This window comes from Pteropus medius, unplaced genomic scaffold, assembly GCF_902729225.1.
Source record: "Pteropus medius unplaced genomic scaffold, Ma_sr-lr_union100, whole genome shotgun sequence".
In the NCBI taxonomy this organism is placed as follows: Eukaryota; Metazoa; Chordata; class Mammalia; order Chiroptera; family Pteropodidae; genus Pteropus; species Pteropus medius.
The window spans coordinates 2123586-2150840 of record NW_024343732.1 but is presented as its reverse complement, the minus strand read 5'-3'; the positions used below and the strand labels follow the sequence as shown (position 1 = coordinate 2150840).

General features: G+C 53.0%; 1 protein-coding gene across 1 annotated transcript; it reads right to left on the bottom strand.

Annotated features, from left to right (window-relative positions):
* On the bottom strand, positions 1 to 27255 carry KLHL26 (kelch like family member 26). Its single transcript, XM_039867923.1, has 3 exons — positions 27035 to 27255; positions 7913 to 8095; positions 1 to 5766 (listed from the first exon to the last, which is right to left on the bottom strand). The coding sequence occupies exons 1-3, from the start codon at positions 27106 to 27108 to the stop codon at positions 4185 to 4187; spliced, it is 1839 nt and encodes a 612-aa protein (XP_039723857.1). The 5' UTR covers positions 27109 to 27255; the 3' UTR covers positions 1 to 4184.

Here is a 27255-nt window from a genome sequence, read left to right as displayed (position 1 = left end):
TACAGGAGAAACACCCATTTATTTTTGCATGCTGTTGAGACTTGGGTTGTTCGATACATGGTGGCAGCAGCTGATTAGCACACTGAGGTACTCACTTTCCCAGGTATACAGGCAGCTAAGGCAGTGGCACAGAACATGGGCTGGACCAATAGGAAGTTTCCACTTGGGAACAAGTGATACAAAGAAATAGCATTGCGACAGGAGCATTCGTTTCTAGGGGTGGTTATGGCTGAGTGCCAAGGGCCAATGGCAGTGTCAGTTGAAGTATCTGTATTTTGTGGTGGTGGCAGAAGCATTCTCACCAGTCAGTCCCTTGGAATAATTTCAGCTGATCACACTGGCAGCCTTGCTACCCTGATTCCTATTTTCCAGCCTTCCTGACACTTTTATGAGCAACCCAACAGCCCTCTAATGCACGTTTATGCTATTTAAGTCAGCCAGAGTCAGTTTATTGTTTGCAAATAAAAACCCTAATTTACATAAGATGAGGAAACCCCAGCATGTTACATTTATATTATAATTTTGTAACTGGGTTACAAGTATCAGAATTGCTGACCACTAGTATCTTAAGACAGTATTTTAAGCAGAACCGACATTGTGATTTCTCATAAAAAGGAGTATGGAGGTCAGAGGTTCCCAGGTGGGACTGGTGGCCTCATGATTTCAGGGTCTGAGAGGCAGCATCTCTGTGCCTCTCTTAACTTGCTCCTCATGGCCACAAGATGGCTGCAGAAGCTCCTGGCATTGTGTTCTCCAGGGAAGCAATAAGGAAGGAATGGGGCAATAAGGCCTCTCTCATGTCCAGAAACCCCCACCCCAGACCTTCCTGGCCAGAGCTGGGAAATTTGCCCAGATCAAAAACAACCCCTACAAAAGGCACTGCCAAGAAAGGCTGAGCCAAATGCTAAATTACCCGCAACCCAAGGCAGGCACACCGCTGCTGGCACCAAATCAGGGCTCTGTGGGTGAGAAGGGAGAAACGGCTCCTGGGATGGCAACAGCTGGGTCAGCCACAAGAACTAAGCTGGGGCCTTGTTGGGGAGGAGGAGAGCATGGATTTGAGGACCTCTTGCCCTTGGGTCTGCAGGCATTTGGTGCCCACAGATGCCAGAGTGGATAAGTCTCTGCTCCTACCTTCCCACCCAGAACCTCACATTTGTGCAACAAACATTCAGCTGTAACTCCTGGGACACACGACCAGGTGCCCCTAATAAAACCCGTGCGTGGAGGCTCCGCCATGAGAAGTGAAGTCTCCCGGGCCTGTGAGAACAGAGGAGCTGGAGCTGCATTCCGGACACAAAGCCAGGGGCGGGTTTCCAAGCTGGCCAGGTCCGGGGCAGATTCCCACCTCACATGGTTCCCCCGAGGCCCCCTTGGCCTTCGATTGCTGCGAGGCCCCAGAAGTCACACTTGGCCTCCCTCTCACGGGCCTGCATCCCAGCGTCCCAGGAGACGGCGTTTTCCCACAGCCTAGGCCCAGGTGCAGAGGGAGGCTCCCGCAGCCGCATCCAGGGCCTCGGTGGGGAAGCAGGCCATCTGGAAGGAGACGGGCTTTCCCCAAGCTCAGTCCCCATTCAGTGGATGGCCATTCGAGGCCTGAGCTGCCCTCAGTGAAAGATGAAAGGAGGTGACAAGGTGATGGGCTGTAGACCCCTTCAGTATGCCACGCAGAAAGGGACAGGCTGGTCCAGGGGCGTGTGCACGAGCATGTGTTCAATTGTATATGAGCAAGCACATGTATGCAGGTGTGCCTGAGCATGAGCATGTGTGTATGTGTGTGCAAGCCTGTGTGTGTGTGCACGCATGTTCCGCCTTTCTCTGAAGGACACAAATGTTCACAAAGTGAAGATTCAAGCCAGTTTCTGCTAAATTAAAAACAGCTTTTTCGTGTTTAAAGTTTACAATACGAAAAATAATTTTCCTTTCTTCCGGGGGGGGGAGGATGGAGAAGGAGGGGCAGGGGGGCCCCCGAGAACATTCCATGAACCAGCTCAAACGGTTACGCACAATTGACTGGTTAGATACTGCAGCGCCCCCTCCACCCCGCGCCAGCACCCCTGCCAGCTCATTGGGGACAAGATGTTCGGAGGTGTGAGCTGATCTGGTGGGACTTGCAGCTGGCAAAGGCTTCTTACTGCCCCCCTGAAGGGGCCGTGCCTCCAGTGGGGAAGGGTTCTCTTGGGGGAGCTCAGGTTAGGGAGGTGAGAAGGGACTGGAATGTTCTCGTAAGTCCCCAAGGGCTGCTGCTTTCCTTTCGATGCCCCTAGTTCCTTCCTGATTCTCAACTAAGTTCCTATTTCAGCACCCCCCTAACCTGGCCTCACCTTAGGGGCCCCATGGCTGCTGCACGGAAGCGCCAGGCCTGTACTATGTTTTGAGGGTGACCTGGAAGTCTCCCCTCTCAGAAAGCTGTCCATGAACAGGACGTATTTTCCGACAATGTGCAGCCTGGTTCATAGTGAGGCTGCCACGAAAGCAGGGCCTGGGGGCAACTCTCAGAGCTCTTGGGTCCCTATGGAAGCACGATGACTTCATGCTTCCTTTAGACCTATTCTGCATCTCCCTCATTGCAGCCTCTGGAGAGATAGACTCCCTAGCCACTTGATCTCAACACCCTGGGATGAAGCAGATGGAGAGAGAACCAGCTGGGGCTGAGGGTTGGCTGGTGGCAAAGGATCTGGGCCACCAGGCACATAGAAGAGCCTGGAGAGTCTCACCAAAGGCCGCCTGGCCAGGCCGGGTTTGCCCTCTGTTTTCCCAGCGCCCAGTAGAAGTCCCAGCAGCACTTCCCACTGCCCCCATGCCACTGAGCTAAAGATCAGCCCCACTTCCAGCTCCCCTGCAAGGATGGAAAAAGGTGAGGAGGGAGAGGGTCCCCCAATGCACAGAGGACATGAGGTATCTGTGACCCAGCAGGCCCCACAAGCTCGGTGCTGGGCCTGCTCCATCTTTTCACCATAACATTTTTATTAAATACAAGGAAAATATTAGGAGACAACGTCTGCTAAAGTATAAGGTTAATTCTTTACATGGCAAGTAGGTCGTAGAGACACAATATCAATCATCTGTTAGCAGCAGAAGAGACACTTTAAGTTGCCCCAAGGGTACAAATCCCATTTATAAGACAGGAGTGCTGGCTTCTTAAAAACGAAAAAAGAAAAGAAAAGAAAAATGAAACCAAAATTTAAGAAGTTTAGAGTTTTAGATACCAAAACAAGTGTGTGTGGCCAGAGACGCCACAAAGCCCTTGAAGAGAGAGGCTCCCACCCACCTGACTTCCCATATCAGTGGCCTGTAGTGGCATGTAGACCTGAACATGGGAGGACAAGGGAGGAGCAGAGGGCTAGAGAAAGGATAAGAAATAAAATCCCTGGACAGACCTGTGGAATGCAAATGCACTGGGATTCTAAAACAGCGTCCCCTTTTATTCGTGGGACGTCTCAGCCCAGTTCTCCTTAGGGCCCCATGCATGGCCCAGTGCCTAGCAGAAGGCCTGATGTCCATAAGGACTGTCACTGAAGCTGGCTGCAGTGTTTCCTCTTGAAACTAGATAAGTGAACGCCCTGAGGTGCCTGGATGGAGGACAGGAACAGGGACGAGTGCTGGACCCTCGTCCATGGCCCTCCTCCCACCCAGCAACTCGAGCTTATTGGAGAGACAGAACCATACACTGGTCGTCACCCTGAGCCAGGTGCTTCCAATCCTTTCCTGTCTGGGGGGTCTGAATGTGACAGAGGTTAAGGGTGCATTTATTTTAAAACACATACATGCAAGAAACTCAGGAGGGGGCAAGTGGCATACCATGGATTTGAGATGACACAAATCAGCTTGAATCTGAACTTCCAAGACTGCTGGGCTGAGGGATGGGAAAGAAAGGGCAAATGACACCCCAAAGAGACCTCAATTCTCAACCATGAGCAAGAACCTAGCACAGGCAAGGAAACCACCTCAGGCTCAAATTTTCTGCCACAACATGTCAGCCTACTTTCTGGCAGGCTCCCTGGGCAGGCATGGAGCCAAGATCTGCTTCACGAAGGAAGACGCCCGGGGAGGAGGCTTATCAACACAGCAGGCCTGTGTGGCCAGGCCATGGAAGTGGGGTCCATGGTTCTCCATAGGACATATGCTCACCAAGCCCCTCACAGGAACAGTATGTGGCTAGGGCAGCTGGGGGGGCCTGGGAGCTACCTCCTGGTCCCCACCCGGGGCAACAGGACAGGGGCACAGGCAATGCCTGCAAAGGACTCAGGGAAGTGTAGGTCGCGCTCCCACTCATCCGTCTCAGTGTTGTATACCTGCACGATGCCCGTCACATTGTTGAGGCGCCAGTTGTAGCCCCCAACAACGTAGATCTTCCTGTCCAGCAGGCAGCAGCCAGCCTCTGACTGACCAGCCCGCATGGGGCTCACACTAGTCCACTGATCTGTCTCAGGCACATAGTACTCCACGGCCAGCACGTCGAAGCAGCGGTCCACATGGTCCATGCGGCCACCCAGGGCGTAGATACGGCCACCAGCACCCACCATCGCGTGCAGAACGCGGGGCTCACTCATGGGTGCCTTGAACTCCCACTGGTCTGCCGCAGGATCATAGCAGTGCAGTGCCTTCTTGTCCTCCACCGAGATACCATAGCCTCCCGAAATGTAGAGGCGGCCCCCAGCTGAGGCACCTGCATGGCCCCAGGTGCGGCGCTTCAGAGAGCAGGCATAGCCCCACTCGTTGCGCCGTGGGCAGTACCTCTCAACCGAGGCCAGGCTGCCGGCCCGGTTGCGGCCGCCTGTGGCATAGACCATGCCACACAGCACATTCAGCTGGAACTGGATGCGGCTCTCCTGCATGGCCTGCAGGCGCAGCCAGCGGTTCAGGTGTGGGTCATAGCGGTAGCAGGCATCCACTGCACCCTCACCACTGCGATACTGCAGGTGCTGGCCTCCAGCAACATACACGAAGTTGTCTAGCACAGCCACACATGTGTGGCTACAGCCCACCTCCATCTCTGTGAGCTCGCGGAAATGACGGGCACCTGGCTCAGGCAGCTGGTACACCTTGCTGCTGACGGCACGGTCGCTGTCAGTGTAGGGTGTGCCACCAAAGGCCACCAGTGAGGGCACATCAGAGCGCACAACTGTGCGTGGGGACTGCATCTCGTGCTGCCGGAAAGGCAGCACCTGGTAGTTGAAGGCCTCTAGCAGGTACTGGCGGCACAACACATCCTCTACCATGAGGTCCAGTGTCTGCACACTGTCCACCAGGTCCGATGAACGCATGAGTGGGAATCGAATGTGGCAGAGCACATGGCTGGCACGCGGCCGCCGGGCGGGGTCATGCTGCAGCCAGCGGACGGCGGCTCGGAACAGGTCAATCTCAGCACAGCTCTGTAGCCGGTTGCTCTGCAGGAAGAAGACAAGGCGCTCCAGTGGCAGCTGCAGGAAGTCCTCTTCTGCTGCAATCTGCAGGAAGTGCTGGAAGGTGAAGGCGTCTACCGACTCCTTGAGCGAGGCCAGGCTGAAGGTGGTGGCCATGTGGCCGATGTGCAGGCAGGTCTCCACACTCATGGCAGCCTTGAGGAACTCTTCACACAGCTCTACCACTGGCAGCATCTGCAGAAACACAGCTGCACCCAGCACGTCCTGCACACAGTCTAAGTCCAGTGTCACCTCAGCACTATAGGCAAAGTCAATGATGTGCCGCAGGCCTCGGGCCGACACGCCCTTCAGCTCGATGACATCCTGGCTCGCCTCTCTCATGCCTCCAGTGAACATGGCCCTGAGGGTCCGAAACACAGCATGTGGGCTCTGTGTGTCTGAGGGGCATTATGACCATAGGGACACCACAAGCTGGGCTTGGCCAGCCAGGGGAAAGCGGGCCAGGTGTGCATAAAAGGTACCCAAAAAAGAAAAGATTTTTAATCCACCCCAAGCCATGCATCTTCCAACAGCAACTCTATACACTGCCCCTCAAGTGGGGCCCTGCCCAGCCTCACCCAGACCTATGCATCCCTGGGTCCAGCTGGTTTGGAGGTTGGGGGCTAGGGCCACTCACAGCAGGGCAGGTGGCCACAGCTGTGCAGGAAGAGATCAAATCTTAGCTTTGGCTCTGGGGACAGGTCTCCAGCCCCACCTCAGTGCTCAGCTATGAAAACCAATCCTGCGGCAAGATCAGGAAACAAGGTGGGGACCCCAGAGGAATACACATCGTGGTTCACAGAGTCTAGTCCCTCCCCAACACACTCACCTGGGCAGGTAGCTCCACCTTCCCCTGCCTGAGTCTCACCTGCTGTCACAACGAGGAGGGAGTGATAGTTCCAGGTTGAAGCACCCATTGGGGGACCCCATTGTCACTGATGCATTCAGAGAGAGGCTAGGTGGTTAGGGAAGTCCCTGAGAATGGCCCACAGGAGTCCCAGTCCACCATGAGACCCCCAGTGAGTGACTCCAGCTCTGTCAGCTGTGCTGTCCTGCTCTGGGACACAGGAACCTGGGTCAGAGCTCCCCATAGCCTTCAAGGAGGGGCCCCACAGGAAGAAGAACAAGAATCACAGGGCCCACTTGGGAGTTTGTGGACTCTAGAAGATGGTATGAGAGGCTCCTCTCATGGGGTGAGCTGGCATTTCACCATAACTGTGACCACCATCAGAGCATGTTGTGATGGCTGACCAAGAGGAGGAAATTTTCTTTGGCCATTCACCCAACAGATGCCTGTCACCCAGTCACACCCCAGTGTGGGCCGGGCTTGGGCCCCAGAGTGGGGAAAGTTGAACTTGGAACTATTTCGGGGCCACCAACTAACAACTGCCAGCACTTCACAAGGCAATGCCATGGCCCTTCCAGAAGCAGTGCTCTGCTCCTTCCAGGCCCTGCCCCTTCTTGTCCCTGTGAGTCCCATCCGCCTGTCGAAGGCAGAGGCAGTCACGGCGAACAGAGGGAGCTTTGCCTTTTAAGGCTTCGCCGGCTGCAGTGCCAGCGCAAAAGAGCCTTTAAAGGGCATTTCTGGCTGGGTCGGCCCGCCCGTCCCCAAATCCAGAATAAAAATAGAAGCGGCGCCCCAGATGGCTTGGTTTCTCCAGCTCCCTGGAAGGGCCTCATTGAGTCCAAGGGGCAGACAGCCAGGGGGCGCACTAGGCAGGGCACCCCAGCCTCAGGACACATGTGACCCAGGTGGTGTGCACCTAGACTGCTACTCTGTGAGGTAGTGGCAGAGGCAAATCAAGGCAGGAGAACCCTCCCCGCCAGGATGGCACCCCAGCTCTCTCTGTTAGGGTCACAGCCTGGCAGAACTAAGCATGCCAGCTGGTCACCAAGGGAATAAAAAAGACTGTCCCCAACCCCGTGACAGCCCCCAGCTGGTGAGGAGAATGGCCCCAGGCCCTGCTCCAAGGCTCCTTCAATCCCCTGCCCAGCCTAGCGCAGGGAAAGCGCTTTCCAGAAAAGGCCTTCATGGCAGATTGACGCGTAAACCCAGCAAGGCCTCGCCTGTCATGGGACTGGGAAAGAGCCTGGCACACATGGGAGCCACATCTGGGCATCCCTCCTGTCCCTCGGCCTGAGTACAGGTATCACAAGGGCAGGAACTTGTGCCAGTCTTCTCCTTGCTGGATCCTGAGGCCACTATAGCACTTGGCACACACAGATGTCAAATAAAGACAGAGTGAAAACCTGACCAAGCCTTGCCACCCCGCCCCAGGATGGAAGCTGCTAATTGGGTGTCCACAGGCTACTTCTGTTCCCCAGGCACATTCTGCTTGCCTGTGTAACATCTCCAAAAAGTCTGAATAAGTTGCGAACCTGAAAAAAGTGGTAGACGTTGGGCCTATGCCAGCCACCTTCCTTCAGAACCATCCCTCCCTGGTACTGAGCTTGCTCCTCTCAAAAGGGCAGGAGCTCTCCAGCCTGTCCCCAGGGCCTGCACTCACCTGAAGTAGTCACTGCAGGCAGCAAGGACCACCTTATGTGCATGGAAGGTGTCTCTGTTGACGGTGAGGATGACATCCAGGAGCTGGCCCTGAGAGCGGAGGGCGGCTAGGCCCTGCAGGAGGCTGGTGCTATGGCCGGGTGCAGAGAAGGTACACTTGAGAGCTCCATTCTTGTCAGCCATGCTGCAGGAGAGCAGGGTGAGGTGAGGCTGAGAGGCCTCAGGGCAGGCTGGTCTTGGCCTGGGGATCCTGGACAGCTCACCCTGAATCTGAAGCTGCCCTAGGCACAGGTGAAATTGCCAGAACCAGCCCCGGAGAAGTAGAAACAAAACCTGGGTCCCAATCATGTCTGCCACCTGCCCACCAACTGGCTTTGGCAGCGGATGCCTTTTGTTGCTTATGAAATGGATGGGGTTTCACACAGGACCTGAGGGGGCTACATGTCCCTTTTTCTGCTTTTTAATTGAGGTGAGATTCGTATAATGTAAAATTCATTATTTAACATGTACAATTCAGTGGCATTGTTGTACAACCACTATCTGTTTCTAGTTCCAGAACATTTCAATTACTTCAAAAGGAAACTCTGTTCCCATTAGCAGTCACTCCCCATATCCCCTCTCCCAGCCCCTGGCAACCACTAATCAATTCTCTTTCTCTGTGGATTTGCATGTTCTGGACATTTCATATAAATGGAATCATACGACATGTGGCCTTTTTTGGCCTTTGTGTCTGGCTTCTCTCACTCAGCATCATGTTTTCAATTGTGGATACATTATAGCCTGTGTCAGTGCTTCACTCCTTTTTCACGGTTGAGTAATATTCCACTGTGTGAATGCACCGCAATTTCTTTATCCCTTCATCTATCTATGGACATTTGGGTTGCTTCCAATCCTCTCTTTTTAAAAACTTTATTCTATTATTTTTTATTCTAAATGTGCCTCCTGAGTGCTCATTTTGAGATGCAACACTCTCCATGTCACATCATTGCCCTCCATACCCCAGAGAGCCACCCTCATGGGTAAACCCATCTTCTCTCCTCTACAGAAGATGGAGTAGGATTAAGGTGCTGGCAGAGCCCCTGCATGAGTGTGGAGGAGGAACTCAATCTGCAGCTTGCTGGGAGCTCTGGGGCCTGGGGACAGAAGTACCTCGGACCAGCCTCTCACTGGAGGTAAGGAAATGCCACCTCAAAGAGGGGCTGGCCTTCAAGGCTCAGCTACTCTGACACTTGCCCAACATGCCTCTTGGTGCCCAGCACCGCAAAGTCACCCTGGCCATTTTCAGAAGAATCTGGCTCTGGGCTGCACTCAGTGGCCACCCAGTCAAGGGGAAAGGCCCATCAGTCCCACCTTCCAGGGACAGGGACAGGCTGAACAGCTTGTCCATGGCCCCAGAGCTGTAAGAGGATGCAGGAGGATCTGAACCTGAGCCTGGAAAGCGGCAGGCTGCGTGAGATCTTCCTGTCACCCTGGCTAATGTGGGGGAAAACAGAGCAAATTGTGGGAAAGCCAAAAAACCAGAATGTCTGCCATAAGGAGAAGGGTTTACCTGTGGGGGTAGCTTGTGGGAGGATGGGGACAAGGGAAGCAGAGATTCCTGCACCTCCAAATGAGGATTCAGAAAGTAAAGATCACTTTAGAATAAAAGATAAAGTTTTAAAAAAAAGAGTGGTGGAAATACCTAAATGCTCACTAGTGGATGAGTGGATAAACAAAATGTGGTATGGGCACACAATGGAATATTACTCAGTCATAAGAAGGAATGAAGCTGATTCACGCTACAATGTGGATGAACGTGAAAAACATGATGCTGAGTGAAAGAAGCCAGTCACAAAAGGCCACATGTTGTATGATCCCATTCATATGAAATGCCCAGAATGGGCAAATCAAGAGACAAAAAGCAGATTAGTGGTTGTCAGGGGCTAGGGAGAGAGAATGGGGTGTGAATGCTAATGGGGACAGAGTTCCCTTTGGGGTGATGAAAGTGTTTTGGAACTAGATGGAGGCAATGGTTGAGCAACATTGTGAATGTACTAAGTACCACTGAATTATTCACTTAAAAATGGTTGTTTCAACATTACGTGAATTTCCCTTCAAAATAAAAAAATAAAAACAGAATGAAAGGACATCTGACTTTCTCAGGTTCTACATAAAACCCAGCATGTCCCCCAGCACCTCACAGTGTATGAGGCCATCTATCGCCTCATATCCCCTTTGCTATTTCATCTCAGAAAACTTAAGTAGGATGTATCAGGGAATGAATGATCTGGAGGCCCCAATACATCAGTTCATCCTCTAGACATAACAGGAGTAGACAATGCCATCAGGGTCAGGCCCCAGTGGGTCAAGAACCCCGCCAGGACTCTCCAGCCCATGCCAGCCCCACCATCCCAGCAGTCTGCTCCCTTCCCAGCTTCGGGCTCTCTGAACTTGTTTTCCTATTCCTAGGACCCATGCCTGCCTACAAGTGAGGGCCAGGAATGTGGGTACTAGCCTTCCCAAGAAAGCAGAAGAAAGAAGGCCCACCAGCTCCCAAAATACCGGGGTAAAAGGGCTAATGCCAAGCACAGGTCATGCAGTCAGAGCTGGATTCACACAGCTGCTGCCAATCTGAGATCCCTGACCCACACAGGCCACCCATCTCAGCATCCTTCCAGAGAGCCTTGGGAAAGGGGGAGGGCCAACCAAGGGCAGAGGGGCTATGAGGCTTTCAGAGTCCACAAGGTGTGAGGACATGGCAGGGGGACACAGGACATGGGAGGAGGGACATGGTCTGCGCTTGGTGGAAAGGCTTCTTGCCACTGAGGCAGGAAAGGGCATGACTGAGAGCCCAGCACCATGGTCGTCTGGGCTGGCAATGCTGGTGCACAGCCCTCCTGAAGGCCATGGAGTGGGGGAAGGAAAAGGGCTCAGGAGGACCCCAAGTCTCTAGCTTGGCCTGGTGCCCTCTCCCCACCAAGTGGAGGGGATCCCCACCTCACACATCCCCTCCTCTCTCCAGCACAGAGCAGCTGGAGCCACCATCACAGCCAGTCCACCCTATTTGATGGGCCACTGCTATGACCTGAGTCTCTGCTCTGTCAGTTTCCCAAGACCCCATGACAGACTCAAGTTCTGAAGATCATGACATGAGCAGAATGTCATTGGTTTACAGACCCTCAGGCGTCAAAGGGGTTCAAAGTGCACTCCACCCGCTCTGACCAGGGCTGCCCTCTACTACAGAGGTCCCCAAACCCCTGGCCAGGGATCAGTACTGGTTCACGACCTATTAGGAACCAGGCTACACAGCAGGGAGTGGCAGGAAAGCGCAAAGATTCATCTGAATCTGCAGCCGCTCCCCAGTGCCAGCATCACTGCCTCAGCTCCACCTCAGATCAGGCATTAGATTCTCAGGAGCACCGGTCTCTGGTGCCAGAAAGGTTGGAGATCGCTGCTTTATTGTACAGCCCCTGCTAGGACCCCTCCAGGGATGGAGTCTCACTGTGTCCTCTCGCTGACACCCTCTGATGGGCCTCTTTGCCACCTCAGCCAAGGCCACATCCCACATGAGCTTCCACAAAGGGCCTTCTGGGCAGCCCTGCCAGGGGCCCTGCCTGCACTGAAGGCATGTGGAGCCACCTCCCTCAACTTCCATAGCCCCTCCTGCCTGGGCCAGCACACTATCTTCTCTGTGTAGCACAGTGGCCTGGGGGTCAGGACAGCTGGTGACCCTCAGAACCTCCCTCCCAGGAGCAGACTTGGACTCAGCAGGTCTAAACACCAGTATGTCTGGGGGTCGGGCCAGAACCCAAAGGCTGGGAGATGCAGCTCAGTGAAAAGCCTGCCCCAGCTGCACCACAGCCCTCACTTTCCCAGGCTCTGGCATCTGGTGTGAGGACCAGAGGGAAGATTCCAACCCTTGTCCTGCCATAATCAGTTATGTGACTCAGGCAAATTCCCTAGTCTCTGGGTCTTCATTTTCTCAGCTGTCAGATGGGGCAGGCAGCAGCACAGGTGTCACAGGGCTGTAATGAGGCTCCTTAGTCCCCATCACCTCCTGGGAAGTGATGGACCACAGACTACCTACTTCCCCCAGCTTCCCTTTGGGCTGGAGAGTTGGTGAGGCCCAGTGGGGGCCTACCTTCTCCCACTTCCCATACAAGCCACCCATGGGCTATTGAACGGAGGCAGGCACTTGGGAACTTGAAGCCTAGAACCACCTACAGAGCATTGGCTAATGGTAGGTGCCCAGCGAGGCAGGCTGGCCTCTCTGTGGACACCTTACCTCATAGATTCTGTGCATTTTGCCATTTTGCTTTCAGCTGGCCTCATTCTAACTTATAAGTTCCTTGGAGACTTTGGGGCAGGACAGGAAGACTTCCTGTGCCTCCCCTAAACCCAGGGGACTGGCACACATGTACATATTTTCATGAAAAGAAAGATATCACACCAGGGGCAACCTTATTGTGAAGCCGCTCAGTCCCTGAATATATATTTACCGTGGTCCTCCGAATATAAAGAGTATCAAGAAATCAATACACAGCCAGAAACCTCACAAAAAAATGCACAAATGATGTGGGTGGAAGTTTCATAGAAAAGGAAGAATAGCTAGCTAGAGAGACCTGAGAGCAAGCCTCTTCCAAATATGGAAGTTTGCTCACCAAGGGATGGGCTTCACCCCTCAGATGGGCAGAGTCATCGGGCAGCAGATGCTCACATCCATTCCTAGTGGGAGTATGAAGTACGACAACCCCCAGAAAGGCAGTTCAGCAGACCTAGCAAAATTCTAAAGCTCACATTCTCAACCCAGCAAGTCTACTTCTGGGATTTATGAGCTGTACTCACATGTCCAATAGAGATGCAGGAGGATATTCCCCAAATACCATTTCTGGGGACTAAAGATGGGAAATGAGCTAAACGCCCTTCAAGGGAGTACAAAGAATTATGGTGCCTCTCGACAGGGACTGCCCTTCAGCTGAGCATAGAGGTGGTTAAAATGTTCCCATGTGGAAGTTAGGCGCCCTGGCCGGAACCCTAACCAAGCCCACTGGGCTGCTGCCTTCAGCGTATGAGCCAAGCTAAACTGAGTAGGTGGGAAGCCGCCCCTTTCTGCACATATTTCCTCTTGCCAAACAAGGCTCCCAGTGCCCCACAGGTTGTTTCCTTCCTCCCATCTCACAGATGAGACAACTATCCCCGAAGCTTCTGCACTACCCCCCACACACCTCACAGCCTCTGGGAGCTCAGGGAGGGAAGGAGGAAGCCAGCAGGGGCCAGAGTCCTAGCCTGGACACAGAGGCAGGCATGGCTAGGCAGAGGTAGGCAGGAGGAGGAGGGAGGGCTGAGGCCTGGGACTGATGACTAAGTCAAGGACCCATTACTCAGGCCAGCCAGACAGGGGGCGGCCAGTGCGGCGGGGCCACAGGCCCCCAGGAAGGCGGCAGCAGCAGCCCTGGGCCAGTCCGAGTCTCCAGACAGCCACCCGGTCCACGGTCACCCGCACTGAGTCATCGGAGCCTGTGCGTCAGCAGCTGGTCAGGGTGTCTCTAGAGGCTGCTCACTGCCTCTCTGGCTGCATCCTACCTCTCTGGCTGCATCCTACGCCTGAATCTGGGCTCTGGGGGGCCACATGTGCCCCCACAGGCCCGGTCTGGGTTCAGGACTATCCTACGCCTATGCTACATCCCCCAGCACTGTCATCGGGTACCCCTGGCTGGGCCCAGACCTGTGCTGGACATGGGGCCACAGCCCCTGCCTGCCCTGGGGTTTTCCTTATGCAGAGGCTGATGGCTCATGGGACTGGGCAGGGTAAATGCCCCCAGACTGACTACCTATGTCAGGATCCCTGCAATCTCCCAGGGGACTCCAGCCACCAAGCCCCCCACATTGTCGCCAGCTTTATGCTGGTGCCCTTACACCGGCTTCTCCCCTGCTTAGTCCTTCATAGGGTCACCCCCTGAATATACCATGAGCTGGGGGCCTTGCCTCGGGTTCTACTTTGGGGGGATCTAGCCCAAGGTAGGATAGCCTAATGGTGGGAGGCCACAGGAAGTTCAGAGTCACAGGGGTGACAGGGTCCCATGGTGGAGTTGGGGGCTCCCTTCTTCCTGCCTTCACCCTAGTCTCCAAGGTCAATTTCCCAACCCTACAGGAGAGCTCCAAAGCCCCGGAACAATTCTTTTCATTGGAATGTCAAAAAAAAAAAAAAAAGGAAAAGGCAAGAACAAGAAAGAATTTCATGGAAACATTTCTTTGGGGTTTTGTAAAATCCTTTCCCACCCCCACATGGAGCCCAAAGCTCAGGCCAGAACAGAGTCTGACGGTATTGCCCCTTTAACATATTGTTCTGACATGCAAATTCCCTCATTTCCCCTCAAAACAAAAAGCACTTCCACTTTCAAAGCCAATTTTGGTTTTATTGTCCATGTGGCTCCAAGGAGCACAGCAGCACAGCACAGCTGGTTGGCTCGCACCCCAGCTGACGGGCTGACACTGTACCAGGGAGCTAGGCCACTCCACCCAGAGTCCCGGGGTGTCAGCAGTGAAGACACTGCACTTCAGGGGACAGAGACCCAGAAAGGGGGGGACAGAAATCCAGAAAGAGGGAGGACAGAGACCCATGTGTGAGGGTGGGGGTGCGGGGGGGGCTGGGGCGCGGAGAGGACAGAGACCCAGAGAGGGGGACCCAGGCTCTAGAGTTCAGATAAAGCTCTGGCAGCCCACTGGTACACTTCTCCTTCCGATTTCACATACTTCCTTCCCCTATCTCCTGTCCAGCCACACTGGAAACTTCTGTGCCTTCCTCCTCCCACCTCCTTTCACCCTTCACAAGACAGACTCACCAACTAAGCACCTGCCAAGAGTGGTTCTTCTTCACAAGCAACCTCACAAATCCCCTGTCAGCCCAGGAGGTCAGTGCAAGGAGTGTTCCCTTCAAGCCAGAAGATCGAGGCCCAACTCAACCCCCAAGGCTGCTCACTAAACTAGCCTGCTGGCTCTGCAAAGGCCATGGCTGGCTCCTAGGCATGTAGCTCTATGGGTAAGAGAAGCACTAGAGTGAGTGTTCCACTTGCCCCACAGAGGTAGACACCCCAGCCACTGTAGCCATGGTCACCACAATATTTCAGTTCTGGGTCCTGTGCTTGCAGCCCAAGGATAGAGTCTCCATGATTTGGCACCCTGCACTGGCCTGTGGTCTCCAGGCTCACATCAATACCTCTCTCCTGGGACTGCTCTGTGAGGGTGGCTCCCCTTTCGCCTCCATAAAGCAGCGGGCCCATTCTGGGGACACTCCTACAGATAAGGAGCAGCTCCTCTCACAGGGCTGGATCCTTGGGCTCCCGGAGGAGCGGAGGAAAGCTCGGGGCTTCTGGGTAAACAAGCATGGAGCCCAGGAGCAGAAGTGTCCCAGCAGTCCAGGACACTAATCTACTGACAGAGACCCAGAGGGAACAGAGACCCAAAAGAGAAGGTGAACAAAGACCCGGATGGAGGGCACAGAGACCTAGAGATGGAGACAGAGACCCGGAGAAAGAGGAACAAAGGTCCAGAGAGAGGGGGACAAAGACCTAAGGAGCAAAAGAAGAAGAAAAACCAGCCAGGACCCCAAATCCCGTGTCCCCTGAGCCTGGGCTCTCTCCACAGCGCCAGCAGTTGTTTATTTCTCCCTCCTGGTCATCATGCTGGTTATTCTCTGACATCTTCTGTGACAATTTAAAACAGGCTGCCCAGTGCCATGCCGGTCTATGCACCTTATGGGCAGATCTCTGTGTGTTGTGGGAGGGCAGGTGTGCCAGGCCGCCAGGTGGAGGCAGAGCCTTTCACTCTTTCCCACTCGCCCTGCCTCCTCTAAGAGCCACAGACTGTGGACACAGCCATGCCCACTGTGAGCCTGCCCTGGGAGCACGTCACCTGAAGAGACCCCCCTCTCTGAACTCTGCAAAGGAGCCCCAGGCCACGACGCTAACCCCACCCTAGGTCGTCTTCGTGGTATCACCATCCGAAGCTATCGCCCATATGTACAGCCTTTGCTTCTGCCTGTCTGTGCTCACAGGGACAGGGTGACAGAAGAGAGGGGGTACTGGGGAGCACTCGGCAAGAAGTACAATGCAACCTGCTAGTACCTGAGGTTGGTACCTCCTGAGAGACCCCACACGACAGCCAGGGAGGTTGATGTTGGGGATGGCAGTAGGGCAGGCAGGCAGGTTCTGGAACCTACATTTGCCCCAAAAGAAACTTCATGAATGCTCCTGAGGATCCTCGTGGTGAAAGAAGCCACTCCCATTCTGCCCAGCCCCATGTGTCACCAGCCCCACAGTAAGACCCTGTCCTGAGGCCTGCCTAAAATCCCTCATGCACAGAGCCTGGCTTGGGGCACCTCACTTCAGTGCCAGCCCCACTCAAGACAACCCGTACCAACTCGGTCATCCTGCCCTTATGTGACTGTGACTAGGACAAATGGCACAGATCCCTGCACTCCCCCCAATATCCACTGGGTCACAGAGGAGTACTCTGCAGACACCATTTATCCCCCTGACAGTAAAAGGGCAGGATGTCAGACCCCAACACTCCTCTGCCGAAGCTCCCCACTCCATGACTCTCCACAGCCTCACTCCTCATGGGCCACTGTGAGCCTGGTGTCCCTCAACACAGGCTGTGACCTCCTGTCTGGGCTCTGTGCCCTCATTCTAGCCTCTGACTAATGCCCCTTGGGCCCCAGGACACATGGGGGTCTGGCCACTACTGATGGACAAGAGGACCCTGTGGGCAGCGACTCCTATTCCTAGACCTGCCCAATTCCAGCTACTTCTCAAGGCTAGGAAGAAGGAAAGGGACACCCAGACCCCACATCCCTTGCCAGTGGCAAGCTCTCAACCTCCATGGTACCCCCACCTCTCTCTGTCCTGGTGAGGGAGCACCCACTCCTTGCAGGACTATGGGTTGGCAGTGCATACCTGGCTCCCCGCTCACCTTTCAGTGGGCAACCTGGAAAGGGGGACACCATCTTACAGACAAGGCATTGAGCATAGAGGTCCAAGGCCACACAGCACACAAGAGGCCTGGCCAGTGTTGGCTCCTCTGTAGGCCCAGATGGGTATAGCCCCATGATAACTGAGACTGTTGGCCAGGGGCACCAAGCTAGGAGGTGGACATGGAGCTGGACACCAAGAAGGGCAAGATGTGGTTTCTCAGTGCCAGCCAGGGAAAGGGTGTGAATTAGCCCACTAATCCTCTAGCCAGTAGGAAAGAGGTTGCTCCACTCTGCCAGGTCACAGCTGGAGAGCTCTGCCTAGACCTCTCTGACCCCTAGCCTGGCTCTATTTGTCTTCCCAGCTCATCCCTCCATCTGGCGCACCATTAGTCTGTTCCCAACCTGTCTCCTGGAGGCTGAAATAGGAGCCTCACCAGGGCAAGGCAGGGTGAGTTCTGTCTCCTGCTGTGTTCTAGTGCCTGGAATGTGCTCAGAGCTCAGTCACACTTGTTGATTGGATGGCTAGGTGAGTGGATGGGTAGACAGATAGATGGATGAACAGATGAGTGAATGAATGATGGATGGACAATGGATGGATGAGTGGGTGGGTGGATAAATGGATGGATGGATGGATAGGTGGGTGGATAGATGGATGAATTTGGTGGGTGGATGGGTGAGTGGATAGCTGGGTAGATGGATGGGTGAGGTGGCAGGTGGATGGCTGCTAGGTGGCAGCACTGGCTAGAGCCTGACACATCTCTGCTTGCTACAGATTTCTGCAGCACATACCTACTCTGTTCACCTTCTCCATGTACACTTCTGGTCTAAGTCCTCAGACTGGGTATATTATTCTTTTACTGGGCTCAACCAGGAAGCCCTCAGCAGGATTCTCTCTGGGACATCTGGCCTCTGCACTTTACTCACGCTGTTCCCCATGTTGAAGGGCACCCTCCTCCTCCCTATGCCACACTCCCAAGTCCCCCAGCTCTTCCATGTACCTCCATACCTTCACCTGAAAGCCTTCTCGAAGTAGGTCCCTCCATGGCCTCCCTTGCCCTCACAGCCCAGCCAGGTCTCCCCACAGCCTCCGTTGCTCCTCAAAGCCCAGCTGGGGCCCCCATGCCAGAGGCAGCAGGGACAGACAAGTAAGCAGGTCTAGGGCCCAAGCTTCACCTGTTCCATTCCCACCCACTGTCTTGAGGCTGATGCCTACTGTACTAGGCTTGGAAACAGAGCCACTTGAATGAGCAAAACTCCTTCACTCTAGAGATCAGGCAAGTATCTGCATAACTACATGGCCCAGAGCACTATTCAAAAACCAAGTGACATTTTAGCACTGTCAAATTCCAGTGTCTCGGGGTTCAGCCCAGCTGCCTCCCCTGGCAGGGCAGGTGTTGAGGCTCTGAAAGGGACCATTCTGCCAAATGGCACGTGCTCATGCCCAGCGATGCCAGGCCAGACATAAGCAGACACAACCAACAGGATAGTTCAGTCAGGCCCTTGCAATAGCAGTACAAATACAGACATCAGAAGGGGCCTGTCATGAATATCTTCATGTTGGAGGGTGCCAATATCCCTCCCCTTTTCGATAAGGGCCCTATTTTCCTCAGGGAACTTCCTATTCTTTATTCTTGGCCCCAGTGGTGAGAATCAGGAGACCCCATCCCTGGGCTAAAAGGGGAGACTCACAACCCAGTCTGGCCAACCAGAGCCTCCCAGGCTCCCAGCCACACTGATTGGTTCCAGACGTGGGTGTAGCCCATCTGATCCAATCAAAGCCTTCCCTGAGACTTTAGCTAGACTCACCAGAATGGAGCTTTGCCTTCCCCCTGGGGATTCTGAGACCATGGGGAGCAAGGTGGGGTCACCTTGCTTAGCCAAGAGGGCAGGCAAACCTAAGAAATGGGAGTCATAGATTCCAGGAGAATTGTCTGAACCCCAAATCTCAATGAACCTAAAACTGGAATTCTCCCGGAACTTTTTTTAAAATTTAATGTGAACAATGAACTTTTATTTTTTAACTAAAGGTGAACTTTTATTTTTTAACTTTAAGGGAATTGAGTTTCTGGCTCTTATAACTAAAGGAGGTCTTCAATGTCAGAAGCCTCAGATCCTGGCCTCCTGTCCACTACATTCCAGATGAGCCTCTGGAAAAACTACTGTGGAGTTAATACTTCTCCAGCTGCCACCTCTCCCCTGCATTGCACACAGGCTTCCTACCCTGGGGAAAGTCGATGGGAGAGGAAGCCATACTGGGTGATCTCCAATCTCCGGGTGAGTAGGTGGCGGCCATATTCAGCCTGAGCCCAGCCTGCCTGCAAGGAGACAGCAGGCACCCCAGGAAAGGTCAGCACACTATCCACACTCCCCACTATTAAAGTTCAGCAACTCTAAATGCTAAAATGCTGAAAGTGTGCCTAAGGCTAGAGCTGCAAGGCAGCCCATACCATCCACCTTGGCAAGGAAACCACCACCCCTTGAGTCAGGGGTGACTCAAGTGCAGCAAAACATTTGTATGTTCCCAACAGCCCTGCCTTAGGGTCAGGAAGGACCTGATTATCCCCTGGAGTGGCAGGGAAAGGGAAAAGAGAAAGAGCAAGAGACGGCCTACTAGGACCACACGCCTGCCCTCCCACCCCCCAGACCTAAGCACACGGTTATGACTTTAACTAGTCGTGGAAATTTTCCACATGGAAGCTGCCCGGAGGTCCTCCGTGGAGTTCCCTTACATTCCTATCAACTCATGAGCACCTTGCTACACTCTGAACCCCACCTGCCTCTAGAAAATGCCCCACTCTCAGCTCCAGTTAACGGAAGATTCCAGGTGGTCAGGTCTCCTTTCCTATTTCCTTCATCACACTGCTTCACCTCCTAACACTCCGCTGAGAGGACAGCTCTCCGGATATCCAGCCCAGCCTACTCCCACTCAATCCATCTTTGACCCCCGTGGAATTTCAGTCATAGTGTCATGAAACATCTCGGGCCTCGATCCTCGGGTGACTGCCTTCGAGGCCTTTAAAAGCCTCAAGGTCCACCCCTCAAGATTTCCTCCAGGCCAAGCATGTTCAATTCCGGAAGCTGCTTTGCTCACAGGAAAGCTCTGAGATTCCCCGAAGGTGCCGGTTACTTCCTCCGAAATCACAATATTTTCATGTGTGGCGAGGGGGTACACAGGAAGAGATCAGCCCTGGGCTGGTTGGCGAGGGGTTTGAAATTACCCTGGATGTATACCCCAAAACCCGCTCTGCAGAGGAGGAATGCTAGGGGGACACATCCTGTGCATCCTGAACAGCTCTCTTTGCAGAGACCCAGGACAGGGCAGGCAAAGAGGAAGGGACTGAAGATTTGGGGTTAACAAGTGTTAAGAGCTCATCTGCACAGCTGCAAAGCAGCTACCACAGGAGGAGCAGGGTCTGCCAGTAGGGACCTAGAGGCGGGGCCCAACTTCCCACTGCAGGCAGCTGGACAGGGAGAATGGCTGGCCGCTTCCATCTTCAACACACAGCGTTAAGATCCTGTCCCTTAAATATACAAATAACACCCGCCAAAGGGTACTGTTCACTGGTGTCTAGAATGAGGCTGATTCAATGACAACACACCTGAGAATGTTTCTCTACTCAGACCGTACCATGAAATAAAGACAGGAAGAAGAGGGCAACCCTCACTCTACTGGGCCATGGAAGACTGTTCCAGGAACCTTTTGGTCAGATCAGCTCCCCTGGCAAACCCATGGCAGACCATGTGTGGGGTATTTGCTAGATGGAATTAGAGACTCCATGCTGAAGCCCTGCCCTCAGGAAGCACACATTCTTGGGGGCACGGGTCCTAAGCAATGACAATGTTCTATGAACACAGGGCAGAGGGCGGGCAAGGGTCATAGAGAGCAGAGTGGCCAGGCCCCGAGGAGGCAGCATGGGGGCTGCATGAAGCACCAGGACAGGATACTCCAAGGGGAGTCAGGTGAAAGGCTGGGGAGAAGTGCTCGCCCAGGAGGAGAGAAGAGTGGTAGAAGCTGGGGGGCCTGGCAGGTGGACTGATGGGGTCACGTGGAGAGATATGGATTTTGTTCCCAGAGTGAGGAAGCCCCTGGCAGGTGTTGGACAGGGGAGCAACATGGGCTGATCTCTGCCTTGGGAGGGTCCCGCCAGCTAGAGTAGGGGGACAGAGGCATAGAGATGGGAGGAGGAGGAGGAAGAAGGGACCAGACTGGGATGTGGCTCAAAGGTGGAACCAACATGTGTGCCAACAGATGAGAGGAGAGAGAAAATAAGCATGCATATGGTGCATGCTCTCAAGAAGAAACTGAGAGTCAATGGGTGGGTGGAATCAAACTGGGGAGACCTCTTGGAGAGGCTACGACTAGCCTAAGGCCTTTTTCTGGGAGAAAGGATATTCCTGGGACCAAGACCTGCTGGCTAAAAGACCTGAGGTCCTCGAGCAAGAAGAAGCATGAGGGCTTTCAGGAACAGAAGTGGCCGACAAGCCTTCCAGGAAGATTGTATACCTCTGCCCTTCCCAGGTCTCCACGGGATGCTGGCAGGCAGCACAGCCTCTCAGGCCTGGTGCTTCCCTACCTGTTCCCTGATGCCTTGCCCGGCCACCACTGTTGGTCAGCACATTGCACAGGTTCAACCTCGAATCTTCTCCAAAACTGTGCCTACCTCACCCTCTCCACAGCCCCCACCTTGGTCCCAGTCCCCTCCTCTCTCGCCACACAGATCCTTCCAAAACACAAATCTGACCCAGATGCCCCTTACCGAAATCCTACATGCTCCGTCTCCTGCCTTGTCCCTCCCACCTATTCCAGCTCCTCTCTGCCTCCTGACCCCTGAAAAGCCTGGCTCCTCCACCTTTAGAACCTGCACATGCCATTTACCTGTATCCAGATGACAGTCCACCTCCCTCAAAGTCCTTCCTTTGAGCTGACAACACTAACCTTCAGATGACATTAACCTTCAGACTCAGCTCAACTTCATTCTTGAGGAGGCTCTCAGAATCTTCCAGAGAAGGCAGGAATCTCCAACTTGGCCTCAGGATCATTTATGGCAACTGTGGGGCAATGACTATGCCACTGTTTTCCTAACTCCCTGATGGCACATAGGTGCCCCAAGGGCAGAGCCAGGCTATCCTGCACCCCCCACTCCCACATGCCCAGCACCAAGCACAGCAGCAGGCACACAAGAGGCATGTGAAAACCACCAGGGGAAGAGTAAGGTGTCAAATAAGTCTCATCCATATGTCCATGAATTGTTTCTATCTGGGCCCTTCCCCCTCTACCTCCTTCCATTCCCGTCCTCCCCCAGGGCCTTCAACTTCAAGTCTGAAACATGCCAAAGACCAAAGGACGGGAATGCAAAGAAAGACCTTTTTAAAGTATCTGGGGAGATGCACTGTCTGGGCACGGGGGATTCTTCCATCTTGTCCTCACTGAGATCTCCCCTGAGGATCAGCAATCAAAATAACCACTGTTAAGGAAAGTGGATGACACACCGTGGAGATGGCTCAATGACAGCAGAGGCAAATAAAACCTTTCTACCCCAGTAACTATGGCCGATGACAAGAAGGCATCCCTAGGGAGTCACAGCTACTGGATGGAAGAGGTCCAGCTGTGAGATAGTCATGCTGCTTAATTCAGGGCAAAGAGTATAGTATTCACAGCAATTTCATATCATGAGCTTGAGGGACCCTGTCAGCATAGAAGTGAGGAACTCCCCATGGAAGACTAAGCTGGGTGGCCTGGCCCCTCAGCACCTCCAACCAAGAGCTCCCTACAGTTCACCCTAGGCTCTATAGCCCCCACCCCAATACTGCACGAAGAGCCACGTAGCTCATGCCCACACATAGTGGCATCTGCTCTCATGTTGCAGAAGCAGCTCAGACTTGACATGTTCTATTCTCCCACTGGCCCACAGCTGTCTCTCTCATGCCACTAACTAATGGTGCCACTTTCCTCCCAACTGCTCAGGCAGATTACCACAGACGGAATGTTTATGTCCCCCCCAAACTCATATGTTGAAACCTAACACTTAATGTGATGGTATTGAGCAGAGGAACCTTTGGGAGGTGATTAAGTCATGAGGGTGACGCCCTTGTGAATGGGATTAGTGCCCTCACAAAGGGACCCCAGAGCACTCTCTAGACCCCTCCACCATGTGAAAAGACAGCGAGAATATACCATCTATGAACCAGGAAGCGGCCTCACCAGATACCTTGATCTTGAACTTCCAGCCTCCAAACTTCAAAAAAAAAATTTCTGTTGTTTATAAGCCACCCAGTCTATGGTATTCTATTACCATATTGACGAAGACACTTGCCACACTGATCTGCCAACACCCTGTGATCCCCTCACAGCCCGCATGGGTGCAGTAAACAGAATATTGACAGCATCAGGACCATAGGGTGACATCACCACCTATGCGCTAACACTTACATGCATATGTGACATGCTGGGCACCCTCTAAGCAGGCCCACACCCTTCCATCTACCCTGTCTGGTGGGTCCAGGATCCCACTTGCCAGATAAGAAATCAACACACGGAAGCATGCAGATGTGCCCAAGACACACAAGTATGTGGGGCCACCCTGCTTATGGAAAGAGGGACCACAGACATGTGTGGGTGTGATGAGGCCCCGAAGCAGCAAATCTCCCAGAATTCCCGAGAGAAGAAATGAAGACCCCATCTCTGAAGGGTTAAATTCCTGCCTCTCCCTCCTGGCTGAACAGAGGATGAGGCCAAAGCAACAAGAACCTTCTCAGAAGGCAAGGCAGTTATCCCCCAGGCTTTCGTACGGGAGTTGGGAGGCTGAACTCTTCTAGAGCCTCGAGGTTTAGTGGACACAATCTAGGGCACAGCCAGAGAGGGCTGGTTGTGAAAGTTTAAACAATATACTGATACACACTACAATGTAGATGAACCTTGAAAATATTTACATAGAATAAAAGAAGCCAGACACAAAAAAATCATGTATTGTATGATTCTATTTATAAAACAGGTAAATTTACAGAGGCAAAAAGCAGAAGAGTAGTTGTCAGGGGCTAGGGTAGAGGAGGAATGGGGAGTGACTGCTAATGGGGACAGGATTTCCTCTTGGGGTGATGGAAATGTTCTGGAACTAGATAGAGGTGATGGATACACAACACTGTGAATGTGCTAAATGCCACTGAATTGTACGCTTTAAATGGGTGAGTTTTATGTTATATAAATTTTATGGGGGTAAAAAAAAACCACACACACAACAAGGTGACCAGAAAAAGTGTTCCCAAGGCTAGTTGAATTCCAGTGATAAGGCAGATGACTCTGAGAGGCCATGACCCTGGAGTGTGAACAGATAAAGGTGAACGAGGCGTGGGCAGGTCATGTACCAGGCCTGGTTGGCCCATTTGGAAGAAATGAAGGAACAAATAAATGGACAATGTTACAAAATCCTCTAAGTCTCAGAAGGTCTTTCTGAGAGACTATTGTATGCCACAATCTCCTTCAAAACCTAGTTCTCTTTCTGTATGCTCCATCTCACCATTTTAGGGCTTCTCATCCTCCTTCCCACACTAGTGCCACAGGGCTAAAAGACACACACACACACACACACACACACACACACACCATCAGCTGCTTCAGACAGCAGTGAATTTTCACTGGGATGGAGGGAAAGGGGCAAAAGAGCATTTCAGAGATGGGGGAGATGTCTTTTAAGAAAGTGCCTCCATTTAGAAAAGATTTCTTAGATATGATACTAAAAGCATGATCCATAATGTAGAGCACTGATAAACTGCACCTCATCAAAATGATAAACACTTGCCCTGTGAAAGACATCATTAAGAAAATGAAAAGACAAGCCACGGACTGAGAGAAAATATTTATAAATCATATATCTAATAAAGGACTTGTATCCAGAATACATAAAAACTCTTGAAAGTCACTAAGAAAAAGACAACCCAATTAAAAATGGGTAATGAAAAGACACTTTACCAAAGATATGAATAGCCAATGAATAGCCATAAGAGACCATGAAAAAATGTCCAACATCACTAGTTATTAAGGAGATGCAAATTAAAACCAAAATAAAATACCAGCATACACTTAGAATCGCTAAAATTAAAGACTGGCCACATCAAGTGTTGGTGTGGATAGGGAGCAGCTGGAACTCTCATATATTGCTGGAAGGAATGCAAAACAGTACAGCCACTCTGGAAAACAGCTCGACAGTTTCTTAAAAAGTTAAACCTATACCAACCATAGGACCCAGTCATTCTACTCCTAGGTATTTACCCAAGAGGATGAAAGTATATGTCCACACAAAGATGCATACCCAATCTTCACAGCAACTTTATTTGTAATTGTCAAAATGAAAACAACCCAAAAGGATGTTTTCCACCAGTAAATGGATAAACAGTGTCCATCCATACAACAGAATAATATGTGGCAGTGAAAAAAGAAGGAAATTCTGATACTCGTGACAATATAGATGAACTTTAAAAACATTCTGTTTAAGAGAAAGAAACCTGACAGAACAAGCCACATATTATATGATCCCATTCTTATAAAATTTCTAAAAAGGTAAAATTACAGAGAATGAAAGCAGATCAAGGTGTGCCTGGGACAGGGGTAGAAGCAGGGTTCACTGCAACAGGCTTGAGGGAACTCTTTGGCATGATGTAAGTGTTCTAAAAAAACTGGACTGTGTTAATGAGTGCATACTCATACTCTATAAATTCATCAAAACTCAACGAATTGCTCAGCTAAATGAGTGAACTGTATGGTATGTAATTAATTATACCTCGTCTTTGCCCCAAGTTATCCCACCCCAGGGCCCAAAGCAGGCACCTAGGGTTCACTGTCTCCTCGTTTGTTCCTTACATGCCACCTCATGCCTGGTCACCAAGCCCTACTCATTCTAACCCCTGAATGTCTTCCCAAAGCCTCTGAATCTATCTTGCTCCCTACTGGAGGCCTCCAAGGCCCCATGCACCCAGGCCATCAAGCCTTTCCAGCCAACACCAGCCCAGGTCCCCACAGTGAGGAATGACTCCACAGCATGAGTACTGACTAACTTCATCATTCGTATCGTTGAAATTATTTGTTCCCATAAGCTCATCAGCATTTCCTCCTTGGTAAGCCAAGGGTGGCAGGCTATCTTGTGGGGCTGGGATGGGAGGTTCTGGGCCATGCTGGCACTATGCAATAGAAAGAGGGAGGGAGGCTGTGCTCCCTCAGGCCAGTGTTCTTCCCCTCTGAGAACCCAGAACGCCTGTAAACACCTGTTTTACACCAATTCTGGGGTTCAAGCAACCAATCTCAGGATTTGGCCAAAGGGAAAAAGAGCCTCCCTCTAACCAAAGGGGATGAATTTTGCCCTCCTGGTCTGAGGGCAAGACCTTGCTTCAAGTCCTTTAGCCTGGGGGAGGAAGGATTTGAACCCCATGGGGATGGGAAAGAGGAGACCCAAGGATAGACCCTCCTCCTGCTTTCTTTAGACCTTCAAGGCTCTTTCGCCATCCTCAGATTGCCCAAAACCCATTCCAGCCCCTCACTACCTCTGGGATCCCCTGACCCTTCCCTGCCCAGCAGGACTCTCTGGGACCCCAGGGCCCCTCAGCCTCCCCTCTCAGGTGCTCCCAGGCCCCTTAGATCTCTTTTAGGCCCTTAGGTTCACTTAAGCCCCCTACCTCCTGCCTTCCACAGTCTTAACCCATCCCAGGTCCCCTCAGCATGCCCTTAGAACCATATTTAGACCCTTTCATCGTCCCTTAGCACCGTCCAGGAAGCTTTGGGCCTCAGCCCCTGCAAGCTCCCCCTTCAGTCTCTACCTCAGAGTCCCCAAAACAGGCTCAACAACCTCAAGACTGCCCAAGGCCCCTGCTCAGGCCCTCTCTGCCTCTCAGACCCCTTGGCATTCCCAGTTCCCAGTCAGGAGCCCCTGGGTTTCTCTTCAGACCTCCAAGAGCCCCAAAGCCCTCTCAGGCCCCTAAGGCCTCATGTAGACCCCTCGAGGTCCTGGGGCTTCCAATCCACCTTCGGCTGCCCCCTCCGCAGCCCCTAAAGCCTGCAGTCCCCTGGAAAATCCCTGGGGCCGGCGCAGTCCGCTCTCCATCCCTTCAAGACCTCCCCACAGGGCTCCCCAAGTGTCAGCCCAGCCCCGGGGCAGGTGCGGGCCCACGGCGTGGGCTGGGTCTCACCTGCTTGGGCGCTCGGGGCCCGGGCCCGCGCCGAAGCCGCCACCACCACCGCCGCCGCCGCCGGACTCCGCCATCTTCCCTCCGCCGCCGCCGCCGCCGCCGCCGCCGCTGCTGCCGCCGCGCGTTCCAGTGACGGGAGCCGCGCGCCCGTCCAGGAGACCGAGATATGAGGGGCAAAGGCGGAGCGTGATCTACCGGGGGGTAGGATCTGGGCGAGGAGT

What these genes read in the sequence shown, in the direction of transcription:
- KLHL26 (XM_039867923.1), bottom strand. Translation starts at nt 27,108, where the DNA reads ATGGCGGAGTCCGGCGGCGGCGGCGGTGGTGGTGGCGGCTTCGGCGCG. An exon ending in GGCCCCGAGCGCCCAAGCAG is followed by an intron (nt 8,096 to 27,034) that starts GTGAGACCCAGC and finishes GCTCTCCTGCAG; the next exon opens with CATGGCTGACAAGAATGGAG. An exon ending in GCCTGCAGTGACTACTTCAG is followed by an intron (nt 5,767 to 7,912) that starts GTGAGTGCAGGC and finishes TCGGACCCTCAG; the next exon opens with GGCCATGTTCACTGGAGGCA.